Source organism: Astyanax mexicanus, chromosome 8, assembly GCF_023375975.1.
Source record: "Astyanax mexicanus isolate ESR-SI-001 chromosome 8, AstMex3_surface, whole genome shotgun sequence".
In the NCBI taxonomy this organism is placed as follows: domain Eukaryota; kingdom Metazoa; phylum Chordata; class Actinopteri; order Characiformes; family Acestrorhamphidae; genus Astyanax; species Astyanax mexicanus.
The window spans coordinates 5,660,801-5,679,419 of NC_064415.1; the positions used below are offsets into that span (position 1 = coordinate 5,660,801).

The 18,619-nt window shown below is 37.0% G+C and overlaps 1 protein-coding gene across 2 annotated transcripts; it reads right to left on the minus strand.

The window, feature by feature from the left end:
- Positions 1–1,676: 1,676 nt before the first annotated feature.
- On the minus strand, positions 1,677–18,107 carry nom1 (nucleolar protein with MIF4G domain 1). Of its 2 annotated transcripts, XM_049482730.1 has the most exons (14): positions 17,883–18,107; positions 16,943–17,841; positions 14,919–15,614; positions 14,023–14,135; positions 13,178–13,315; positions 12,927–12,984; positions 10,820–11,146; positions 9,106–9,216; positions 7,914–8,087; positions 6,790–6,911; positions 6,373–6,505; positions 5,451–5,582; positions 3,846–3,955; positions 1,677–3,035 (listed from the first exon to the last, which is right to left on the minus strand). In XM_049482730.1, exons 2-14 carry the CDS (start codon positions 17,234–17,236, stop codon positions 2,858–2,860), a joined length of 2,586 nt encoding a protein of 861 aa, XP_049338687.1. In that variant the 5' UTR covers positions 17,237–17,841; positions 17,883–18,107; the 3' UTR covers positions 1,677–2,857. The 2 variants fall into 2 exon arrangements, with proteins under 2 accessions (XP_049338687.1, XP_022522410.2); XM_022666689.2 differs by having other exon boundaries at positions 16,943–18,107.
- Between the last annotated feature and the right edge of the window lie 512 nt (positions 18,108–18,619).

Here is an 18,619-nt window from a genome sequence, read left to right on the forward strand (position 1 = left end):
GTATGGATAGTCCAAAATAAAAATAACTATAATTCTATTTTTTAGCATATCTAGATTGTATTCAGGTTGGATTTTACTTGTTTCTAGTTGTACACAGTATCAAAATATTATTTTTCTGCATTTGTATCCAGATTGTCAGTAAATTTTTTAAAAGACAGAAATGAGAAATGACACAAACAAATCTACATTTTTTGCATATCTACACTGCATCCAGTTTCCATACCTTTAATAGTCTGGAAAGCCAGAAACACCATGAAAACAGATTTCTTTGCATATTTAGATAAGGCTCTGATACTCTTAATCACCAGAAATTACATATGAATAATATTAAAATCACAGAAATCGATATTTGGCATTTATATGTTTAACGTCTGATTTGAAGATATTATCTACATTGCGTTCAGAATCATGCAAACAATGAAACCAAATAATTCAGATTTTTTGGTATATCTACACTGTATCCAGAACTGTGCTACTTTGTTAGTATGGACAGCCAAAAACCACAAGAACTCCAATTGCTGTGCATTATTACATTGTATCCAGATAGACATTTGACAGTCTGAACAGACAGTCTGAACAGACAGAATTCGACCGTTTCTGTCTCAGGAAGCCACTCAGGTGCTTGTGCAGTCTCTTGTCATCTCAAGACTAGACTACTGCAACTCTCTACTGGCTGGTCTTCCACTGAGAGCCACCAAACCACTACAATTAATTCAGAATGCAGCAGCACGACTCGTCTTCAATCTTCCGAAGTTCAGTCATGTGACTCCTTTGCTGCGTTCCCTGCACTGGCTTCCTGTTGCCGCCCGCATCCGATTCAAAACCCTGACGCTGGCCTACAAGGCAAAAAACGGACCAGCTCCTTCATACTTGATGGCAATGGTCAAAGCCAGATCTGCACCAAGAGCTCTTAGAGCTTCCAGCACGGCTCGGCTCGAACCTCCATCCCTCAAAACACACAGAAAACAGACATCCAGACTCTTCTCTGTGCTGGCACCAAGGTGGTGGAATGAACTTCCACTGGATGTCAGAACAGCAGAGTCACTCACGGTCTTCAAACGTCGACTGAAGACACATCTTTTTAAAGAGTTCCTAAACTTAAAAAAAAAAAAAAGGTTCCTAGGGTTCTAAACATGATTAAGTTCTATGTATCTCTTGATCCTAGTCTACAAACTAGCTTTGGATAACTTAAGTAACTTTGAAGCACTGTTGTAAGTCGCTCTGGATAAGGGCGTCTGCTAAATACCGAAAATGTAAATGTAAATGTAAATCAAACAAAAAATGATTTTTTGACATATCTAGATTTATTCTAAATTACTTTTTGTAAGTCTGGACAAACAGAAAGCACATGAAAGCTGATGTTTTGGTATATCTGTATTATTCAGATTCCTGTCTGTCTGAACAGACAGGAACCAATCAAATCCAATTTTTTTTTATTTTCTATGTTGCATCCATTAACCAGAACTATAGTTATCCAATATACTGAACAGACTAGAATCAGATTTTCTTGCATATTTAGACCACCATAATCACATAGAAATCTATTTTTTCCTAGAATCTTCTTTGGCTCTGGCCCTGGAGATCAACTTACTTCAATAAACAGACGCTACTGAGCGTGCTCTGATTTTTGTACAGCACTGCTCCATCCAAACGCATCAAGCAAATAACACAGTCCATCCAAGAATTCAGTCTTTTATTAAAGATGATATAAAGCCTTTAATACACTCCAAAAATGTCTTCAGTTGAAAATAACTGACTTAAAGTCTATTTAGGAAAATATTTTCTGAATACTTCCAGAAATTCTTCCAGGTCTTTTTTCTTAACAACTAATTAATAAGTAAATCTTAAGATTTTTCCAATAAATTTAATATCTTGGACAATATTCAGATACAGCTCTGGAAAAAAATTAACAGACCGCTTCAGTTTCTGAATCAGTTTCTCTGATTTTGCTATTTATAGGTTTATATTTGAGTAAAATGAACATTGTTGTTTTATTCTATAAACTACAGACAACATTTCTCCCAAATTCCAAATAAAAATATTCTCATTTAGAGCATTTATTTACAGAAAATGAGAAAAAGATGCAGAGCTTTCAGACCTCAAATAATGCAAAGAAAACAATTCATATTCATAAAGTTTTAAGAGTTCAGAAATCAATATTTGGTGGAATAACTCTGGATTTTAATCACAGTTTTCATGCATCTTGGCATCATGTTCTCCTCCACCAGTCTTACACACTGCTTTTGAATAACTTTATGCTGCTTTACTCCTGGTGTAAAAATTCAAGCAGTTCAGCTTGGTTTGATGGCTTGTGATCATCCACCTTCCTCTTTATTATATTCCAGAGGTTTTCAATTTGGTAAAATCAAAGAAACTCATCATTTTTAAGTGATCTCTTATTTTTTTCAGAGCTGTATATTCTGTAAATAGTTAATCTCTGATATTTATTCACTTTCTCTAAAGTTCACAATGCTGTGACTGTTTAAAGCACCATTTATACACTTAAATTGACTATAGCAGAACGTTATAACCCAGTTTAGGGTTTGTAATGATGCTAACAGTAAGAGTACCAGAGCTCGAGGCACTGTAAACTTTCCAAAAAGTCTCCAAAACAAGAACATGTGTGTTGTTTCTGTTATGAATGCATCCAATTTCAGTTTATTACACAAGAGAAAGAGGCATTATTGAGGAAATTATGGATCCAGGATGAGTTAAAGGTCCTTTCTCTGGGAGAAAAATCAGTGACAGAGCGCCACCTGCTGGAGATCAGCCATACTTCATCCAAAATCTCATCCACTCCTCATATTGAGTCCTGATAATCCTCCAGTCACTGAAACACTGTGTGTTTCTCTCTGTGTTACAGTTTGAGTTGGGAGTCCCGAGCCTCCATGGCTTTGATGGCGATCTCGGCGCGCTCTGTGAGCTGGGTGTTCTGCTCGGCTGACCCCTGTGTCTGAGAGCTCCGGAGCAGGAAGTGTTTGATGAAGAGCTTCAGGCCTTCCCGCAACATTCCCAGCTTCGGAATCCCTGAAATCCTGAATACAGAACAGATACACACAGAGGAACACATTCAGTAGGAGGTGCAAAGAAAAGTGTAAATAAATAAGTTATAAAGGCAAAAAGTTACACGTTAAAAAAATCTATATTTTTGTGTCAAGATAGAACTCTGTCTAAACTGCCAGAAACCACATAAAATACTATTTCCACAATATTTAGGTATTATCCAGATTGTATTTCCTTTAAAAAATGTTTTTGGCATGTGCATATTTTTCCCCAGATTTATTTTTGAAAGTCCAAATCAGAATAATAATAGTACAAATAAATAAATAAATTAATTAATTAATGAATAATAATAAAGACAAAATACTACACATTATACAAATAGAAAGCATTCCAAATGTAATTGTAGTTTGTACTTAATAAATAAAGTGCATCCACCCAAGAAGTATTTTTTGGACGACATATTGTCACAGAGGGTGTTGCAATAAATGGCAATATTGTATTTAATATTTTAACAACACTTTATGACATTGGTATAAGGATGAAATAGTTTAGAGATACACCCTTATGTATACTTTCAACATCCTAAATAAATGAAACTAATAAAAGTGTTATAAAACAAAGTCAACATATCATTCAAAAGCTTATTTAACTTAATAGGCTCTCTTTGTTTATAAAGGTCAATCTCCCTTATGTCCATTTACTGCAATATAAGCTGATTAAACAATAATATTAATATGGTGACAGGACTAATAGTTTGTGTCAGAAAGACTTTTTTTTTTTTAACATAATGTGAATCAGAAATTCAAATGTCTCGGTAAACGGACCAATAGAAACGCACTGACCTGCCGAACATCTGCACCAGGTCCTCAGGTTGGGTCTGCTGTAGGAGTTTAGAGAGAATCTGCCTCAAAAACTTCACTTTCGGCTTATCGAGCTCTCCAAACTCTATAGCCTGCAGGAGATAGACAGACAGAAACGCAGAAATAAGAGACAGAAAAAGAATTTAAACAATGAGAACATTACTTACCACAATAATAAACATTGTTAAATGAGTCCACAATGCTTTAATTAATTATTATCTGAGCCTGGTTAAGATTTTATTAAACATTATTAAATTTTAAAGCTTAAGGATGTTGTAAATCATTCTAATTAATAGTTAAAAAGCTGTAGTGATTATTAAAGTCTTAAAAAGTGTTACTGGTAAAATATACATAAACAAATATACTTTTGTTTGGTGATACTGTAAAAGTTATTTCCACAAAATCACTCATATTTCATATAAATAGATCTCACCAGCATCAGCAATTTAAGGGCTCTGTCACTTTATGCAAATAAGCTGTTGCTGGTCAATAAACTGTCACTGGGCATTTGAGTTAGCTTGTGCTACATAGCAAAACACACTAGTTCATGCTTAACTGTGATAGAAACACATTAACAGCTCATTGTTTGAGTTAAGTTATTAACATCTCCCTCATCTGCTGACTTGCCACAGACATTAGGTATAGATTCCTCCCTCAGAAGAAGTCCACTGGCTAATCCTGCTGTGTACTGTCTGATTTTCTCAAACAAAATGACCAAAATGATGTTTCTTTCAACGGATCTAGTGGGTGAGACTCTGGTGGGGGTTGATGGGTTAGGGGTGGAGCCAGGGTGGTTCTACGCAGGTTTCCTTTTTGAGTTTGAAGTGTTTATAGGGAGCGTTGAAATACAAAAGCATGCAAAAAGTGAGTTTTGCCTCTAATTTATGTCCTCTTTAATTTACAACCCAATGACAAAAAAGTACTTGGTTTTAGGTGAATGAAAGTACAACAATCAATCAATAAATCCCAAAAAAATGACCTGGGTCCGAGTTTACATGTAAAGACAGTTGTTTATTTGAATAGTGTCTAAATCCCAATAATAAATGGCAATATATATTATATTGCCTTGCTTACACTATCACTCTCAATATCTATCTATCAAATCAATCAACCAACCTTTATTTCCACTCCATAATACATTGAGGGTAACCCTCATTTTCAATGCAGCTGAGCATTAATAAAAAATTAAAGTGACTAAAATATAAGTTTAAATTAAATAATATAAGATTTAATTAAGAAGAAATGAAATAACTTAGAATAAAAGAATATGCAGACAGGCTAAAATGTAAAGCAATAAAACAAAGAGATAAATAATTAGAATAATAATTAATAAGTAAAAAGTTAAAAAAAGTAAAAAAAAAAATAAAAGAAAGAAATAAATGAAATAGAAAGATAAATGGCCAAAAGTAAAAACATGTAATAAAATAAATAAAAGGATGAAATGAATAAAATACATGAAATAAATATTGTATCATGAAAGTATCATGAAATTATAATAATCACCAGTTTTCTCCCAAAACGCAGTTCTAATAAAATAATAGAAAGCTGGAAGTTGAAGTTGAGGAACTGTGGGTAATGAAGTCCTACCTTCAGGATGGAGAGGGAGAGGGAGTTCTTGTGTAGAAGGTGGATCACCATCTGGACGAGGTTAGTGAAGGAGCTGCTGGAGAGGGACGCCAGTTCTTTAAACTTATCCCACAGACTGAACTGGAACGTCATCTAAACCAGTAACACAGGAATACAGATCAACAAGACAAAACAGTTTATTTAATTATTAAATAAAAACATTATGAGAGAATTGGTATTTCTGCTGCTCCTGGGCTCACCCTACTGGTGGGGAGTGTAATTTACTTTTACTCAACTGCAGTGAATACAAATCGTGCTCTGAGGTTTAAGGTTAAAAGTGTTGCATAATGTTGTTTTAAAATGACCAGTGAACACCCTCTCTTTTCCTGCAATTATTTTCCACACAGTGATATTTTTTAATAATTAATAATGTCTGTTTACACATTTGGTCACATAAACTGTATAGGCTTATTTATTACTATTGCACAAAATTGGTAAAAAAAAAAAAGTCATCCAAACTATGAAGAAAAACATATTGAATTATTTAGTAAAGAAAACATTGTTAAACAAACCAGAATATGTTTAATATTTTAAATTCTTGTTTAGATGAACAGCTTTGCACGACTAAGTAAAGAAGTTAAAAAGAAGAATTTCCAGAACTTGAAAGAATTCTCAAGTGCAGTCACCGCAAAGACCATCAAAACATTATAATGATGAAACTGGCACTCATCAGGACCACCAAAGGAAAGGAAGAGCAAGAGTTTCCTCTTAATATTCCTCTTTCCTCCTTCCACCTTAATACTTCTTCACAGAGTATTTTAGTTTGTTTAACACTTTTAAGTTACTACATGATTCCTTATGAGTTCCTTCATTGTCTAGATAGATCACTTTAGTTTTTAAAAGCAAATAAAAGCATTGAATGAGAAGGTGAGTCCTTCATCACCTGGAAGCGGCGATCGTGTGAGCAGAACTTCTCCGCTAAAACAGCGTAAAAGCCGTTGAAGCTCTTCTCCTGCAGACAGCAGTCCAGCAGAACATGAACGATATCCCTCTCCTGCTGACCTTTCAGCCCCAGCCTGATGTACAAGAGCAAGACAGACAGCTAATTAATCACTTTACCAAGTTTAGCCTCAATATCCTCCTGTAAATCACTCTTTTTGCCAAGCCCAGTGACAGTAGATTAGATTTGATAGAAACTGAATCATGGATTAAATCTATCAACTAACTCTCTCATAGTTCTCAGCTCTTTACACAGCATCGTGTTGTGCTTCAATATCAGATTAAATCTTAAAAGAACCAGAAATTCTACATTTAAAGCAAAACCGTCCAATCAGAATGCAGGAGAAACTGAGAAACTAACCTCAGAAGCTTCTCGAAGGCGTCCATATAGTCCTCGCTCGTCATGATCACACAGAAGATGTTCCTCCTGATATCTGTGTTCATCCGCTGCTTACGGGCCAGATCCAGCACTTTAGCGCTGAACTGAGAGAGAAGAGAAGATCATGTTCTAACTGTTCAGAACCCAATAGAGACCAGAGACAGTACCACCATAATCCATGTATCATTCGTTCCTTTAATATTCAATTGAAAGTCAAAATCGTAAAAAAAATTTTTTTAATATTAAACCGAAAAAATAAAAAACAGCTTGTTGATTTTCTGTTTTTCATTTGATGATCCAAATAAAAATAAAAATTAAAAAACAGATTCCAACTATTCCAAACTGATACAGTAATATCACTTGATATGCATGACATTAATAGTATAGAATGTCTCCTTTAAGGATTTCATTGTCTGATTAGATAACAATTCGATTTTTTGGTTTTATAGCACTTTATACAAAACTGAACGGACATTTTTGGTATCCAATTACTCCAAAATGAGGCAGTAGCCTTTCTGGTGTATCTGAGTTGATCAGACATGGTTTAATCACATTTATTTAGCTGTAAAACTAGTTTCTATCCCATTTTCAAGAGCAGAGTCGTGGCCGCGGTGAGTTTTCTGTTCACGGCAACGAGCTTAGTTCCTCTAAATAAGATAAAACTCTCCACCCTCAACTCCATCCAAAACCCAAGAGCTCCAGTTGCAGTAACTTCCGGGGCACACAAATGGGTCAAGTTTAAAAATCAAAATCAAGTCCGGCTCCGAATCCCATTTCCCCATTTTTGTTTGGATCATCAAATGAAAAACAGAAAATACAAGCCTTTTTTGTTTTTTAGTTTAATATTAAAAAACGAAAAAATAAAGTTTATTTGATTTTCCGATTTTGATTCTCAACTGAATATCAAACCATAATCCGAATAAAACACCCATTTATTTACACTACCAAAAAACAAGGGTACGGTAACATCTCACAGTGTGTTTTCTCAACTAAAAGGCCGGATGTCATTCCTCTTTTGTACCACTACCCCTTGTTTTTGACTTTAACCCTTTCAGTAACTAGAGAAATCTACATTGATCAGAGCTTGTCATCAGAACCTCTCTTACCTGTTCCCCTTTAGGCGGCTGTGAGGTCGCCTTGTTCTCGTTGTTCTCACTAATCATTGGAGCCCCGCTCCAGGACGAGCCCACGATCCACCAGCGGCCGACCCGCTCGGCTTCCAGAAGATTCTCCAGAGACACTCTGAGCTTCACGTCAGTCCCACTCGCACGGTTGTGGATCTTCAGAACACAGAAAACACACAACATGCTGTTACTGCTAGAGAGAAAGACTATTTCTGGCTATTTCTCTGATGAAGAGGTAATCACTGAGCCTCAGGCAGGTTGCTGCTAACCATAGCTGAGTAATTTACCATCACTGTAGCATAATAAATATTATAAGGCATACTATCAATAAATGTCTATTTTCTGGTCTATTTTCATACATAAGGTGCACTTGATTATAAGTCGCATTATGCAATACTAGTAAGGAACAGGAGTGTCGCCATGTTTCCTTCTAATTCAGCAGACATGTAAGGCTAAGCTAAGCTATGTAAACAAGAGAGAAGAAAAAACATTTTCTTTGAGTGCTGGATTTTAATCTACACAGATTTCTCTCCTGAAAACTGTTTATTTAGGTGAGTAAAGCACTTCCGTTTATCTACAGTAAGCTTAGATTTGCAGAGTTCCACTAAAGCTAGCTGTGGTTAGCAGCTAATGCCGCCAAACAGTGCTCCGGTAAGCCAGGGTAATATTAGCTAGCAGTTCATCCCACATAGCTTGTTTTAACACAGTAAAGACTAGAGTCCAATATACTCACCTCTGAATGGCAAAAGAGCTAGCGCCTAGCGCTGCGGTTAGTGGCTAATGCTAATACTGCTCCATCAGTGCAGCCTCCAGCAGCAGGTTACAGGTCAATAATATTCACCTCTGAACGTCGAAAGAGTTAGCGCTAAATGTGGTTAGCGGCTAATGCTAACACTGCTCCATTCTGGGTGATGGAGAACTAAACTGAAACTCCTGTATAACTCTGTACTTCAGCAGAGTGGCTTTACTGCTCCTAAATACCCGACTGGTAGAATTCATACATAAGACGCACTGGATTATAAGGAGCTCTGATGATTTTTGTGAAAATTAAAGGATTTTAAGTGAATCTTATAGTGTGAAAAATACAATAGTTTCGAACTCATACACACATTTATCACTGACTGTTCCTTTAACTATGAGTTTGGTCTGCCCCCTGGTGGTGGGAGGGTCTTACCAGAGTGCGCTGCAGCTTCCTGAGTCTCTCCACAGGTTCAGGATCGTAACCGGGGATCTTCCGCATGTCGTTGTTCTTCAGCGCCAGCATGGTCTCCAGCATGAACCGCACCTGAGAGATAGATCACACTTCATTACAGCACCTGAGAAAATTCACACTGAAAAATCCAGTTCTTAGTGTGAACTGGTATTAAAGCAACCCGGAAAGCAGTGGATTCTTGAGGTGAGCTTAAAAAATATATTGATTTTCGATTCAAAGCTACCTTAATTTTAATGATCTGATATCGAGTCACATAAACCCAAAATCGATCTTTAAAATTAGCCTATTTTTCTATGCTTATTATTAAAGGCTGCTAGAGTAGTTAAACAAGGTGTGTCAGTTAATTTATGATTTCTCTCTCGCTTTTACCAAAAAAGTTAGCATCAGAATTGTCCATAAGTTTTCGGTTCTACCTTAAACACACTAGGCCAGCTGTTTCAAAACAGCTGCTTTACTGTATAAATTACACGTATTTAGTGAACAAGTTTTCCATTACACTTTAAATGTGGTAGAAGTTACATAGAGAGGAAAAATGTAAAATTAATTTATAGTCTTTTTATGGTGTTTTCTGACACTGAAGTTGAGTGGAAGTGTGTGAGAATCACAGCTGAGTGTATGTTTACATTACATGCACTGTTGTTCTGTTGTGTTGTGGACACACTAGATATAACTAATAATAAAACATTATTGTAACTGTCGTGGGTGAATTTTTCATGTAAACACTAATATGCTTAATAATTGTACAGGGTTCATGCACTTTTCAAGCAGTACATTTCTTTTTCATGATTTCCTATGTTTTCAAGGGAAATTTTTATGACCATATGATCTTTAATAAAACACCAAAAATCAACTAAAACTATAATATTAAAAATAAATAAATAAATAAATGAACACAATCTTGAATAATAATAAAATATGTGTCAGGCCCTGAGAGCTCCATTGTGTAGGCTGTACTACTGAACTAACTGAGCTGATATACAGGGGTTGGACAATGAAACTGAAACACCTGGTTTTAGAGCACAATAATTGATTGTGGTGACGGACAGTTCTGGTGGAAACAGGAGAGTTGAGGTGCACATTGAATTCTGCCGTGATTTGATCAGCCGTGGTTTTATTTAGCACCCGAACATTCCTTTCAGACAGCTTCCTCTTACAGCGTCCACAGTTAATCCTGTTGGATGTGGTTGGTCTTTCTTGGTGGTATGCTGACATTACCCTGGATACCGTGGCTCTTGATGCATCACAAAGACTTGCTGTCTTGGTCACAGATGCTCCAGCAAGACGTGCACCAACAATTTGTCCTCTTTTTTTTAACTCTGGTATTTCACACATAATGTTGTGTGCATTGCAATATTTTGAGTAAAACTGTGCTCTTACCCTGCTAATAGAACCGTCACACTCTGCTCTTACTGGTGCAATGTGCAATTAATGAAGATTGAACACCAGGCTGCTCCAAATTAACCATGAAACCTCCCACAATAAAATGATGACAGGTGTTTCAGTTTCATTGTCCAACCCCTGTATATCATTAGTTCTCAAAAATCTCTTTTATATCTTAAAAAACGCTGTAATAGTAGCGGAAATATTCCTAAATAAATCAATATCTAATAAAAGCGGTTCAGTAAGTCAGTGGTGACGCTCAGCCCTGCTGCTGGATCCTGATCCTCAGCTTTACCCTGGTCTGGTCGCTGAAGCGCTGGCCCTCGGCGCTGGCTTTACGCTGGGCCTCGGTGATCAGCTCCTTCAGGGCCAGCGGGTCGTCCTTCCTCAGAGCGAAGCCCACGTTCCTCAGCAGCAGCAGCACCAGCTCCACGTCCCGCGCGCTGAAGGAGCCCAGCAGCCGCTTCAGCACGTCGAACAGCAGCAGAGCGTGAACCACGTGGAAGTTATACAGATGAGCCACGATGGACAGAAGATTATCACACTCTTTACCCTCCTCAGAACCCTGCCTGTACATCTCATCAAACCTCCGCACCACCGTCTCCAGAAAATGAGCTCCAACCTGAGAGAGAGACAGAGAGAGAGAGACAGAGAGAGAGAGACAGAGAGAGAGAGAGACAGAGAGAGAGAGAGACAGAGAGAGAGAGAGAGAACGACAGAGAGACAGAGAGAGAGAGACAGAGAGAGAGAGAGACAGAGAGAGAGAGAGACAGAGAGAGGGAGAGAGAGAGAGAGGGAGAGAGAGAGAGACAGAGAGAGAAACAGAGAGAGACAGAGAGAGAGATACAGAGATAGAGAGAGACTTTTGATGGTCCTTTATTTAAACCATTCAACAGTCACACTGTCATCTTAAAATTATAAATATATCAATCAAGGATTTAAAAAAAGATGACAAAAAAAAAAAAACATAGCTCAGTATTACACATGTAAATTTAAGAGAACTCAAGAGCAAAACAAAGCTCCTCCTCCTCCACTGAGCACACTGCTTCATCCCAGTACCACACACATTTAAAAGCTTCTAAATCTTGCATGATATTAAAATCAATTAAAATTCTGGATTTAACCAGTCTTATGAAAGTTCGTATGACTCGTATAAGAGAGAGAGAGAGACAGAGAGAGACAGACAGAGAGACAGAGAGAGAGACAGAGAGAGAGCATCAGAGGGAGAATGTGAGAAAGAGAAAGAGTGAGAGAAAGGGAGAGAATGAAAGAGGGAGAGAGAAAAAAGTAAGAGAAAAAGAGTGAGTAAGAGAGTGACAGAGCAAGAGAGCAAGACAGCGAGAGAGAGAGAGAGAGGGAGGGAGGGAGAGAGAAAAAATGAGAAAGAAACAGAGAGAGAGAGAGAAAGAGAGAGAGATAAAGAGAGAGAGAAACAGAGAGAAAGAGAAACAGAGAGATACAGTGAGAAAGAGATACAGAGAGAGAGATACAGATAGAGAAAGAGAGAGACCGAGAACAGATACACAGAGAGAGAGACAATTTATATTTACATTTGCAATTTATATATTATTATTGTACACTTCTATATTTATTTTTGTTTAAATCATATTCATATTTTAGTGTGATATTTTCCTCTTCTTTTTTTATTCCTTTTACTTTTTTCAAAAGATTTGTGTGTGTGTGTGTGTGTGTGTGTGTACTGGTATAATTATAAATATATATGTATATGTATGTACATATACGCTTGTGTATTTGTATGTTAGTGCACCCATTAATTTATGTCAGTACTGCTTGACTGAAATGCTTAGACAATACAAACGTAATTTTGTCATGTAAATAAAGCAAACTGAACTAAATTGAAAGGCCTGAGAGAGCATAAGGGAGCGAGAGAAAGACAGAGAGAGAGAAAGAGAGAAGAAAGAGGGCATAAAAGAAAGAGTAAGTAGTGAACATTAAAAAGCTTGAGAGAGAGCATATGAGAGAGAGAGAAAGGGAGGTAGAGAGAAAGGCAGTGTGAAAGAGGGAGAGAAAAAAAATGAGAGAGAAATAGAGAGAGAGAAAGAGAGAGAGAGATAGAGAGAGAAAGAGATAGAGAGAGAGAAAGAGAGAGAGAGAGTATACAGCCAGCTGTATACATATAGATACAGATTTTTTTTTTTTCCTAAAAACTTTGTTTCCAATTTGTTTTGGATAATTGGTCCTCACACAGAGAGAGCTCACAGCCTTAAACCATATATATTTTTTAATAAAGTTAAATGTATTAAGGTTAAATAATTATAAATATACTGCAGTCTTTATCACAATTTTACTGTAATTTATAATGACGGGATTTAAAGATAATTTAGTAAGAAAAGTAGGAGATGTGTCTGATTAAGGCTGATAAACTGTGGAAACTGAAATACCTCCAGACCAACTGTGTGATGCAGAACACTCAGAACCAGCACGTGCTCCATCAGCAGCCTGACGGGGAAAATAAGATAAAAAGATAAGATTAATTTAAGATTAAGATAATATGATAAGATATTCTTTTATCAATTCCACAAACATCAATACATCTAGTGTAAGTACAGGTGTAGATCTAGAATAATCTACTGTAGAACCCGTCTGCATTAAACCTGGTCCAGATTAAAACGCCGGTCTGATATAAAGTTACCTGTCAGGCATCAGAGTCGGCGTGACGCACGCAGCCAGCAGAAGATCCGTCAGCGTGTCGTTCATGTCCTTCCTGCTGCAGCTCATGTACATCTCCTCCACCTGCCCGCTGATGGACGCCATGTTCGCCTCACTCAGCCTGCCAATCACAGAGCACGATCAGGGTCACATGTCAAACCAAGAACAGTGAATATATTAGGAGTTATGAACAATCAAATCAATTCGGCAAAACAGTATCGATTTATATATCGATTGGTGTCAGAAGTGGATCATTTAGGGTTTAAACTCCGCCCACTAGACAGCAAGAGCTGCCATATGGAGAAAAACAGGTAATAAATCTAATGTCATAACTAAAAATCTTAGATTTCATCACTGTCCAATAAAAAAAACACTTATCTCCAAAACAGCAACTTTACAGGAGAGAGAGAAAACCTTGTAAACTTTCAATGGAAGTCGATGTAAAAAGAGTTTATTTCAGGTCATTTTGAAGATTTTTTTATTGGTCCGTTCATCAAGACATTTTGGCTTAGTGTGAGGGACAGTTTGTCTGTTCAAATGATGTAGTAAACTCAAAATCAACAAAAAATGGAGATAAGTGTTTTTCATTGGACAGCACAATTTGCTCTTTACATTAAATCAAATCAGGCTTATTGTCACACAGTAGTAAAATTAGTAAACTAATTTATTTACACTTAAAAATATATAGATATTTATGCAGTAAATATACATTATCACACTGTTTAAATGCACAAGGGACTATACATGATCTATAAACATGCAGATTGTTCATTATATATTTATAGATAGGTATTAGACACTAAGTATGGCAGCTCTAGTTAAACGCACCTGTTGATTAGACCCTTCAGACTGCGCTTCAGCCTCTCCAGCTCAGCTTTACGCTTACTGTCCGCTGCCTCCCGCAGCTGAGGGGGGACGTATTTACCCACAGTGGACGTGCTCTAAATAAATAATAAAAATACAACAGTTAACAGAACACAGTCTCTCACTGCAAACAAAACTTACACCACAATTAATTTAAAAAGTCACCCAAACGATGAAGAAAAATATATAGAATTATTAGGTAAAAAAGAAAACCGGAATACAACAAATCAGAATACAGCTCTGGAAAAAATAAGAGAGCACTTAAAATGATGAGTTTCTTTGATTTCACCAAATTGAAAACCTCTGGAACATAATTAAGAGGAAGATGAATGATCACAAGCTGATCATCAAATCAAACTGAACTGCTTGAATTTTTTAGTAAAGTCATAAAGTTATCCAAAAGCAGTGTGTAAGACTGGTGGAGGAGAACATGATGCCAAGATGCACAAAAAACTGTGAATAAAAACCATATTTATTCCCCAAATATTGATTTTCTGAACTCTTAGAACTTTATGAATATGAACTTGTTTTATTTTTTGAATTATTTGAGGTCTGAAAGCTCCGAATCTTTTTTTTGTTATTTCAGACATTTCTCATTTTCTGTAAATAAATGCTCTAAATGACAATATTTTTATTTGGAATTTGGGAGAAATGTTGTCTGTAGTTTATAGAATAAAACAACAATGTTCATTTTACTCAAACACAAACCTATAAATAGCAAAATCAGAGAAACTGATTCAGAAACTGAAGTGCTCTCTTCATTTTTTCCAGAGCTGTATATCTATCTAAAAACATAAATAATTAACAAAATGACAAAAAATGACCCATTATTAGATTTATATTAGTTTATAGAGACTTACTGGCTGCTCGCTGTTGGTCGACTTTTCAGACTCCTCCTCTTCTTCCTCCTCCTCTTCCTCCTGCTCATTTTCTGGGACACCTTCTACCTCTTCTTCCTCCTCCTCCTCCTCATCATCATCTCCACCTTCCTCCTCAACCTCTTCATCATCATCATCATCATCATCAACTTCCTCCTCAATCCCATCATCATCACCACCACCATCCTCCTCATCTTCATCCTCATTTCCTTCATCTACTTCTTCAGTAACACCCTCCAAATCTTTCTCCCGACCAGCATCCCTCTCCCCCTCCTCCTCTTCCTCACTGTCACTGATCTCCTTCAGTCTCTCCAAGCCCCCCTCATCATCCTCGTCTTCCAGCAGCGCCCCGCACCCCCCCGGCTCCAGGATGCCCAGGATGTAATCCAGTCCGTCGTCGATGAAGGACTGAGGAAGAGTGCGCTTGTTCTTCCTCTTGTTGAGATGAAGGCGTTTCTCCAGCTTCTTGATCTCCTTGTCCTCGGCCTCGTTTGCCTCCAGCAGCGCTTTCCTCCTCGCTATGTTCAGCTTGGCCTTCTTAGTTTCTTGAGAAGCGGCGTCGTCAAAGTGGACTTTCCTTTTAGGCTTTTCTTTAGGTGATTTCTCAGGTTTTTCTTTGGTTTCTGGATCTCTGAACTGAACTCTGTTCTTTCCACCAGCTCCATCATCACTGCCAGCCTGTATCAGGAGCAGAATCAGGAGTTTGTATTTATACAGGTGTTTTAAAACTTGCCTTTAAAGGGTATAAAGGGCATAATATCATTTAAATAAATCATTTTTTTCCCATTTTATCCCCAATTTACACAGCCAATAACCCAACCCACTCATTAAATCTCCCCCTATTACCAGTGATGCCCCAACACCAGGGGATTGAAGACTAGCACACGCCTCCACCAATACATGTGAAGTCAGACTCTGCCTCTTTTTGAACTGCTGTTGATGCTATAGCATTGCCGAGTACCATCACAGCGTTAACGCTCGGAGGAAAGTGCAGCGACTCGATTCTGATACATCAGCTCACAGACGCAGCCTCGTGCTGATCCATATCACCCTAGGAGTGATGAAGGAAAAGAGTGGCATCTACTGTAAAACACCCTGATAGAGAGCAAGGCCAATTGTGCTCTCTCAGGGCTCCGGCAGCTGATAGCAAACTTCACGAAGAGGATTCAAACCAGCAGTCCAGGTGTTTGTATTTCTACAGGTGTTTTCACATTTGCCTTTAAACTTTAAAGGGTATGATTAGAGATAACTACATCCTCACACTCTTATTCTTAATTGTTTTATACATTTATATAGATAGATATTGATGTGAGAGAACAAGACAGAGAGAAAGTGAGAAAGCGAGAAAGAAAGAAAGAAAGAAAGAGAGAGAGAGAAAGCGAAAGAGAAAGTCGTGAAAGAGAGAGAGAACGAAAAATAGAGAAAGTGAGAGAGAAAGTGGTCAAAAAAGAGAAATGTAGAGAAAAAGAGAATTATGTGCAACAAAGTATTTTAAAAACAAGAAAATTTTTCAGTGATGGAAAAATATAAGAATGCTGTTTTCTCCCTGTAATGTACATAAAATAAGACTCTATTCTAATAGAAAAATCTATATAAAATGTATCCAATTAAATGAAATATTTATTTTTTGTTTTTATATCCATTGTGTTTGAGGCTTGTGCTTAACATTTTAATTTGATATTTTACAAACCACTCCTAAACATGATTTATAAAGTGCTCTAGATCACATAAAATTAGTAAAAAAACGATCTCTTATTACTCTAGCTAATAAGCTAGCTAATATTGTCTCTAGCTACTGTTTCATTGGCTTGTAAATTTGTTCATTGGCTGGTTCATCTGATAGACAACAGGTCTCAAATACATTTATGTGCAACAAAACATTTGAAAAACAAGAAAAATAATGAAGTCCTTTGTAATGGAAGCAGAATATAAAGGGGTTAAACAAACAGAGAGAAATGAATGAATGAATAAATGCCAGTATAGATGAAACACTGGGTTTTGCTTGCCTTGGTTTTGAGGATGCTCTTGTTATTGGTTTGGGTCTGAGCTGCTGCAGATCCCTCAGAGCTCTGGGTCTGAGCTGCAGGGTTCCTCTGATTTCTCAGCTTCTTATTCCTCCTCTTCTCTCTGCGCAGATCCTTCCTACTCTTCCTCTTCATCAGATTCCCCATCCTCTCAAACCGGTCACTGTCCTCCTCCTCCTGTCCTCCCCGGCTCTTCACAAAGCTCTCCACACTCACCATCATCTGCTGCAGCTTCTTCTGCTGCTGCTTCCCTCTGAAGCGCCCTTTAGGCTTCATATCTGCTGCTGTTTCTCTCTGATTTAATGCTAATTTAACTCTGTTTATTCAATTCCTCTCGGTTTTAACTCTAATTTAACTGTGTTTATTCAGTTCCTCTCGGATTTATCTCTAATTTAACTGTGTTTATTCAGTTTCTCTCAGATTTAACACTGTTTAATACGTTTTCCCTGATTTAACTATGTTTAATCAGTTTCTCTCTGATCTAACTCAAATTTAATGATGTTTATTCCGTTTCTCTCAGATTTAACTCTAATTTAACTCTGTTTATTGTGTTTCTCTCTGATTTAACTCCAATTTAACAGTGTTAATTCAGATTTTCTCGGATTTAACTCTAATTTAACTGTGTCTATTCAGTTTCTTTTGGATTTAACTCTAATTTAACTGTTTTTATTCAGTTTCTCTCTAATTTAACCCTGTTTGTTTAGTTTCTCTCTGCTTAAACTCTGTTTATTCACTTTCTCTCTGATTTAACGCTAATTTTAAGCGATTTATTCTGTTTCTCTTTGATTTAACACAGTTTATCTCTTACTTTACGCTAATTTGACGCTAACAAGTCCGTTTCTCTCTTATTTAACTGTTTATACCGTTTCTTTCTGATTTAACTCTGTTTTAACGCTGTTTATTCCGTTTCTCTCTGATTTACCGCTGCTTTTTTTAGTTTCTCTCTGATTTAAGGCTAATTTAACGCCGTTTTACGCGTTAAATAAACATTTACGCATGCTACAGCTCTATATACTGTATTATAACCGATTAAACCCCTGTAATATTAGTAAAAAGCAGATTAAAGAGGAAATAAACGCGCTGTTATGGTCCAGACTCACAGCTCACATGGTGCATGGAGGTCGCCATTGCTCTGAACTGTAGGGTCTGCTGAAATATCTAACACTGCCCCCTACTGTTCAGGAGGAAAACAGATTCTCAGTCATACAGTATCTCACAAAAATGAGTACACCCCCCCCCCCGCTATATATAGTATATATATATACTATATAGGTGTATTACACACAGAGTGATATATTTTAAGTGTTTATTTCTTTGATTGTTGATGATTATGGCTTACAGCCTATTAAAACCCAAAAATCTGAATCAGTGTCTCAGAAAATTAGAATATTATATAAGACCAGTTGGTACTTTTGGCCACATCCTGCTGGAAAATAAAATCCTCATCTCCAAAAAATGTGTCAGTAGCAGAGGGAAGCATGAAGGGCTGTAAGATTTTGTGGGAAAACAAAACTGCACTGACTTTAGACTCGATAATAAAACACAGTGGATCAACACCAGCAGATGACATGTCTCTCCAAACCATCACTGATCATCAGTAAATTTTACATTTCATTTAAAGTAAATCAAGAGATCAGAGTCTGGAGGAAGAGTGGAGAG

Coding starts and splice junctions, on each gene's coding strand:
- nom1 (XM_049482730.1), bottom strand. CDS start 17,236: ATGAAGCCTAAAGGGCGCTTCAGAGGGAAGCAGCAGCAGAAGAAGCTG. Junction 9,217..10,819: donor GCTTCAGCGACCAGACCAGG/GTAAAGCTGAGG, acceptor TCTATCTCTCAG/GTGCGGTTCATGCTGGAGAC. Junction 5,583..6,372: donor CACACGATCGCCGCTTCCAG/GTGATGAAGGAC, acceptor TTACTGGTTTAG/ATGACGTTCCAGTTCAGTCT.